Source organism: Lolium rigidum, chromosome 1 (assembly GCF_022539505.1).
Source record: "Lolium rigidum isolate FL_2022 chromosome 1, APGP_CSIRO_Lrig_0.1, whole genome shotgun sequence".
NCBI lineage: Eukaryota > Viridiplantae > Streptophyta > Magnoliopsida > Poales > Poaceae > Lolium > Lolium rigidum.
In genome coordinates this window covers 17,168,474-17,175,912 of record NC_061508.1, presented here as the reverse complement: position 1 = coordinate 17,175,912, position 7,439 = coordinate 17,168,474, and the positions used below count along the sequence as shown (strand labels likewise).

Sequence of the window (7,439 nt, the reverse complement as noted above, 5' to 3'; positions counted from 1 at the left end):
CGCCATTGAGTAGAAAATTAAACACACCGAAAATTAGACGCACAATTCAAAGAAAGGCACACACAAGCCAATGGGACAACGGGGCATCTTCGTCACGTATTCACAAGTGATAAATATTGATTTCTCCCTGTCATTCGCCAGTTCAATCCCTCTAGCGATGAAGAAATTGGACATTGGTGTGTTGTATTGAGAGATTATAAATTGGAAGTTTTTTTATTGAGATGATAAATTGGAAGTTGTATATCCCTATGAGTTTCGTATTCTTGAAAGGCACCAGAAATTACTTTATGGCAACTAAATGAAGTTGTGTAAGGGGTATCTTCTTCACATGTACCAGGATATTAAAATTAGTATGGATGCAAAGAAGAAGAAGAATCTGAATTATAATATGTTGTTATATTGTACAACTAATTAAGCTTAATTGCTGCACAAACCGTATGCGCACGGATGAGCGCACCGAAATATATATGTAGGCGAGAGAGTAAGATTCCCAAAGAAACAATCGCTCGGATGCCTAGGCATTTCGGGAAGGAATATGACTTTCCTATCTGAAGAATGTGATCTCACTCCAAAGCAACTGTCCAATCCAAACATAGTAGTTAAAAATGGATGGTCAATGCTTGTCGAATAAGAAGCTAGAGTAGGTATATAACGCGAACAAATTAGAATGGGGTCGAGCTCTATTTACATTTGAAACCTTGATAGATTTTGAAAATATTATACACATGCATATAGATGTGTAGTATGTACCTAAATAATTTCATACACTTTTTTCATGTGTGGTGTATATAGAAAACATAAATATGTGGATAGAGTTACATCTTTGCCATGTTAGAGAAACAGATTTATCTTTGTATGTGGACTGCAAATTAACGTGTCATATAATAAGATTTATAAATATGCAAACATGTCAAGATGTATGTGTGAACAGAAATTTGATTTTCCACAACTTTCAATAGGATTTTGAATTTAAAAATAACAGGCTCCGTGGATCCCAGGAGGCAAATTAGTGCCCTTAGGTAGAGATGTAAATTCTTGAATGAGAAGAAGTAAACCCAGTAAAAAAATAACAAGAAGCAAGAAACAACGAATAATAGTGATAGCAAGTAGCAAGGAAGCACAAAATCATTATTAGATAGACACTTAATAATAAACCGTTTTGTAGGGCTATGTAAATTCTGCTAGATCAGACATGGACAACAATTAATAGTTTTCTAACGATGTCTTTGTAAGTTTAAATGGTATTGCTCAACTTCTTGAAATGTGGCCAGACAAGGGGTAGAGAGGTAGAGGAGAAACATGAAGGTGAAAGAGAATATAGGGTTATGCACGTAAAATATGCATCCATGCACATTCTCCTGCCATGAAATTGTGACGTGTAAGTACATGGGATCAACTGATACACAAGGAAAGAGACGTGCAATGAGCAGTAAACATAGTCACGAAATATAGTGATCTCACCACCGAAGATGCATCTATAGCTTGAAGCCCGCATAGGGGTTCAACGTGTTTGTCCGAGTTACATTAGTAGAGCTTTGACTTAGTCTTGATTAGTTGAGATACCATGTGGTGAACTTATTTTACGGTCAGGAGTAAAGGCAGAAGTACGCCGATATCGATAAAAAATAATCGAGCAAATAAAATTAGTATTATAATCAGTCACAATTCGCAATACCAATGGTACCTTATCACATGGGTTGATGTGGTCGGGAGACTTGTAGGTGAGATCTTAGTATCAACTCACAATTATTTATAGAAATTTTTGAAAAATTGTGAAATTTGTATACAAGTAACTATGGGTTGTTACACCTAAACTCCATAAAAAGGTCCATAAGTTGATCTAGAGATAAAGTTACGAAAAGAAGAAAAAAACCAACAATGAGTAAGTAGTGACAGCTTTGGGTGAGTAGTTGTTTCAAATTATCTTTCTTAGTTTTCTAAGTGTAGGTCAAATTTGGAGCTGCAATGTTTTAGGGTTATATGTAGAACATGGATGTTATCAATATCTTTTGAACATGTTTGTATTTTCAACATAAGTGGTCTCATAGATTCTACCTAACGATTGGATTCTACACGAGTTGCCCCTAATCTGCATTTTCTTTGAGGGTATCGGGTCAAGATCTGCAGATCGAAGTGCATCGTGTGCAACCGCCCGTTAACTTGCTACCATAGTCCAGTCGACAACAACTACACGATCTCTTTGCCGGGGGGGGGGCTACTTACCACCACCTATTTGTCCAGAGAGTCCAAATTATTTCATTTTATGTCTGAACATCAAGTTTCATTTTGAGCGAGATGCATCCAAAGGTCCACAAATTGCTCGGGTTCATTCATGTACAAGTTGTTGTTCATACTAATCTTTCTTATCCACACTTGTTGGTCATCGTGTTGCTCACACACCATTTCTTTATCCACGAGGTCTCAAAACTACTGGTAGGAGGGAAGGATGTCTCTATTAGGAATAAAAGGAACCTGAAGATGACTCTAAACTGCAAAGAAAATAGTATGATTGTACGTTGTACTTGAATGTCTAGAGTAAAAATATAGAGTTTCTGTATCGCTTCCCCATTTTATCGAGATATATAGTTGGGTGCCTTGCTGCTGATGGTATTCCATGACATGGAGATAAATGGTTTTACTGTGCATGGAGGTGACCATTGCAATTAAAACTTTTTAGAGAAAAACATACGCAAGCATGTGGTGTAGTGGGCCAGTCACCCGTTTAGAACTGATAAATATTGATTTTCCCCACCCCTCGCAGATCAGTTCCTCTAGCAATTACAAAAAATAGATCAACATGTGTGTTGTATCGAGAGATCAGAAATTGGACGATGTATCCATATGTGTTGTGTAGGCTTGAAAGGAACCGGGAATTATTTATGGCAACGAAGTTACGTGTTGTAACCAATATTATCATCACATGCAAAAGTATATGAAAATTAGTATAGATGAAGGGAAATCTGTGGCACTTCATCTATAGGAACAAGTAGAGATTATCGATCTTTTACATTTGAAAATCCTTCAAGGGTTTCAAATGTAACTCTATCCACATGTTTTAAATGTAACTCTATCCTAAACCCTAAACTGCTGGTGTTACCCTACGGCGGGCCTGAACCTAGGTAAACTGTGCCTTCTCCTTGCTCGAATCTACCAACGCACTTCTTTCCTTAAAAGGCTAAAACCCAAGTCCATCAGCTATGCACATTGCCGTGGATACAACTATTTGAGGGCTCTGTGTAAGACATGGATGTGTACAATCAAATTCTTTTTGAACATGCTTGTATTTCCAAAAAAAAGTGATCTCATAGATCCTACCTAACGATTGGATTCTACACGAGTTGCCCCTCCCTGATCTGCTTGCATTTTCTTTGAGGATATCGGATCAAGATCTGCAATTCGAAGTGCATCGTGTGCAAGCGCCCGTCAACTTTCACAGTCCAGTCCACAACAACTACACGAGCAACGTCTTGGCGCGGGGTTGGTGGCTACTTACCACCACCTCGACTCGACTGACTTCCTATTTCTCCCTCGCTCCTTCCTCCCGTTCACCCCCACCAACCCAACCAACCCCGACGCCCTCCGCCCTCCGCCCTCCTCCCTCCCACCAACCCCGTCGTCGCCGCAACGGCATCGGCAATGGCGACCATGGCGCCGTCCAACGCGGCGGCGGCGGCGGCGGCAGTGATGTCGCTCGACCGCGCGGCCGCCGCCCCGGCCGCCCCGGCCTTCTCGCGCCGCCTCCGGATGCCGGCGCGCCCGGCACGCGGGATGCGCCTTCGGGGCCGCGGCGGGGCGGTGCTCGCGACGTCCGTGGCCGCGCCCGCGGCGCCGGCCGGCGCGGAGGAGGTCGTGCTGCAGCCCATCCGGGAGATCTCCGGCGCCGTGCAGCTGCCCGGCTCCAAGTCGCTCTCCAACCGGATCCTACTCCTCTCCGCCCTGTCCGAGGTGAGAAAACAAACGAGCAGAAAGGCTTCCTCCTACTCCTTCCCTTTGGGTGAATTGGGTGTACTAAAGATGGGATTTTTTTTGGAGGTTTAGGAATTAGGAGCGCTCGCAAGATCATAGGATTACTAAGACGATCTGGCCATGGGATTTAGTTTAAAAGGTTGTCTGCTTAGTAGTCAATCAATTCCTATAGTATTTGTTTATTGAATCATTACAATTATGTAGTTACTGTAAAATAAAATAATTATGTAGTTAGTTGGATCAATATGAGGTTAAAACCTACTTCCTCTCTAACCTGGTGATCCTCTTATGTCAGTCTGATGGTATCTTCATGGATTATGATGTAACGGTGTCACGGACACTGGTTATTTTTATTTTTTACTTGAATGGGCGCTTAGTATTCATGCACCTGCATTCAAGATATACAACATGCAAATTTTGTTATCGCAAAAGGTTTTCATGATCTGTAAGATACTTCATCTAGGATCCTCCTGGGATTATTCAGTTTCGACCCTAGGAAATATTATAGTGCAGCATGACTGTTAACCTTTCTTAACCTTTGTACAGTAAGATAAGAAATTGAAACTGGCTTACTTCTCTGTCGTATCTTGTTGATCCTTACTTTCTCTCGTCAGGGAACAACGGTTGTGGATAACCTGTTGAACAGCGAGGACGTCCACTACATGCTCGAGGCCCTGGACGCGCTCGGGCTCTCCGTGGAAGCAGACAAAGTTGCAAAAAGAGCTGTAGTCGTCGGCTGCGGCGGCAGGTTCCCCATTGAAAAGGATGCCAAGGAGGAAGTAAAGCTCTTCTTGGGGAACGCTGGAACTGCGATGCGGTCATTGACGGCGGCTGTAGTAGCTGCTGGTGGAAATGCGACGTATGTTTCTTTTTTTATCCTTACGGGAATAAGTATGAGTTCCGTGGGTATGCTTTGAGACTGATGGTGCATCTCTTCTGAACTTCAGTTATGTTCTTGATGGAGTACCAAGAATGAGGGAGCGACCTATCGGTGACTTAGTTGTCGGTTTGAAACAACTAGGTGCCAATGTTGATTGTTTCCTCGGCACTGACTGCCCACCTGTTCGTATCAATGGCATTGGAGGGCTACCTGGTGGCAAGGTTAGCCTCTTGAACTTCCATGTTATGCCCTTTTGTACACACATTTCAGTTCTATGAAAAAAAAACAATGCGACCATACAATAACTCCTAAATTGCCATAACCAATAGGCCCTGTTTCGTGTAAAACAGATGTGCTGATTGTGTTGTGGTCTTAGATCACATGGTATATCATAAATTAGCACTTAACATTGAATTGCATTCCACAGGTTAAGCTGTCTGGTTCCATCAGCAGCCAGTACTTGAGTTCCTTGCTGATGGCTGCTCCTTTGGCTCTTGGGGATGTCGAGATTGAAATCATTGATAAACTAATCTCTGTTCCTTATGTTGAAATGACATTGAGATTGATGGAGCGTTTTGGCGTGACGGCAGAGCATTCTGATAGCTGGGACAGATTCTACATTAAAGGAGGACAGAAGTACAAGTAAGTTTTGAATTGTTCTGCTTATTCTAAACATTTGTCCAAACATTTGATTTCTGGATAAACTAGGGAATTGAGCATTGGAAAGAACTATTGACTGCTCAACTTTATTCATCTGGAAATGACCATACTGTTATTAGTTAAGTCAAGCTTTACTATGAAATCAGTGACTCTGCTACTTACAATGCACTGGCTGCACAACTATGTTTTCTGGTGCATAAACTATAGTCTGCCCAAATAACTTTATTCATCTGGCTAGGATCAAACTTGTAGTAGCTATGAACTGTACAAGGAAATCAGTGTGGCAAAACTCTGCTACTTACAGTGACATTGCGCGGTTATATTTTCTTGTGCATAAACTTGGTCACATCAGAAGTGCCATCCATCTAAAAAAGAGCGAAAATTGAGAACATATGCAGCTTAATGACAGCTGTTTGGCAATAAGCATTTTTTTTGCAGACGATTCTTGCTTTGCTTCTTTTAGCCTTTTTTTTATTGTTATGCTCTGCTGCCAAATGTTGCAGCAGGATATGCATCCTGATTTTACTGAGCATACTTCACTGATGTAATTGAAACTGTCAGTTCGAACTTCATAAAAGTTGCAGTAATTGCTTCCTAAACAACCCCTCCCTTGCTCTGGAATTGACAATTGACAGGTCCCCTGGAAATGCCTATGTCGAAGGTGATGCCTCGAGTGCGAGCTATTTCTTGGCTGGTGCTGCAATCACTGGAGGAACTGTGACTGTCCAAGGTTGCGGCACCACCAGTTTGCAGGTAGAACTCTACTATAAGTTTTTACCATTTGGTTAAGCATACTTGCAGTATATAACAAAATTGAAAATATACTGCTGTCAACCAAACACGCTTTAAGTGGACATCCATTTATGAATCTATATAACTACAGTACTGTGAGTCAGTTTTCTTGTGCTATCTACCTGACGATGCTTAATATTGCAGGGTGATGTGAAATTTGCTGAGGTACTAGAAATGATGGGAGCGAAGGTTACATGGACAGACACTAGTGTAACTGTTACTGGTCCACCGCGTCAGCCCTTTGGAAGGAAACACCTAAAAGCTGTTGATGTTAACATGAACAAAATGCCTGATGTTGCCATGACTCTAGCTGTTGTTGCCCTTTTTGCCGATGGTCCAACTGCTATCAGAGATGGTAAACCCTCTTATGTGTTGCTGTTGATTTCTTTTGGATGGATTTAGCTACAGCGCATGATTTGTTCCTGACACTTGTCCATTCTCCTCTGCAGTTGCCTCCTGGAGAGTGAAGGAAACCGAGAGAATGGTGGCAATCCGGACGGAACTAACAAAGGTAGCACACCTATCTCCACTTCTTATATTTCAGTTCACTGTTGCACTCCCCAGTGCTTAGTCTCACCTGTTGTGTGCCTCGTGCTATAGCTGGGAGCAACGGTAGAGGAAGGCCCGGACTACTGCATTATCACACCACCAGAGAAGCTGAACGTCACAGCGATCGACACCTACGATGACCACCGGATGGCGATGGCCTTCTCCCTCGCTGCCTGCGCTGAGGTGCCTGTCACGATCAGGGACCCTGGGTGCACCCGCAAGACCTTCCCCAACTACTTTGACGTGCTAAGCACCTTCGTGAAGAACTAGCTTGATGAAAATCTACAGTGTATCACGTTTGTACTTTTGTAGCCTGTCCATGGCTGAGGAATTTTTTACTGTCTTGGTCTTCTTGCGAAATGATTTATGAGTCTGTAATACTAGTTTTGTAGCATGGCGTGGGCCTTTTGAGGTAAAATGGGTTGTAATGCATACTAAGTTCGTTTTGAATAAGAAGCAAGTTAGGAGTACCATAGACCATACTGGGATCTAGATGTTCGTCTTTTGTTTCTAGAGATATTATGTTCGCTGCTGGTACTGTGTGTGTTTGAAAACTAACTTGACAGCCATGGGATTTGGGAGATGCCATGTG

General features: G+C 42.2%; 1 protein-coding gene across 1 annotated transcript; it reads left to right on the top strand.

The window, feature by feature from the left end:
• Positions 1–3,636: 3,636 nt before the first annotated feature.
• On the top strand, positions 3,637–7,165 carry LOC124684991 (3-phosphoshikimate 1-carboxyvinyltransferase 2-like). The gene is made up of 8 exons (XM_047219260.1): positions 3,637–3,945; positions 4,581–4,825; positions 4,914–5,067; positions 5,274–5,488; positions 6,142–6,259; positions 6,443–6,653; positions 6,748–6,809; positions 6,899–7,165. The coding sequence occupies exons 1-8, from the start codon at positions 3,637–3,639 to the stop codon at positions 7,115–7,117; spliced, it is 1,533 nt and encodes a 510-aa protein (XP_047075216.1). The 3' UTR covers positions 7,118–7,165.
• The last annotated feature ends 274 nt before the right edge of the window (positions 7,166–7,439 follow it).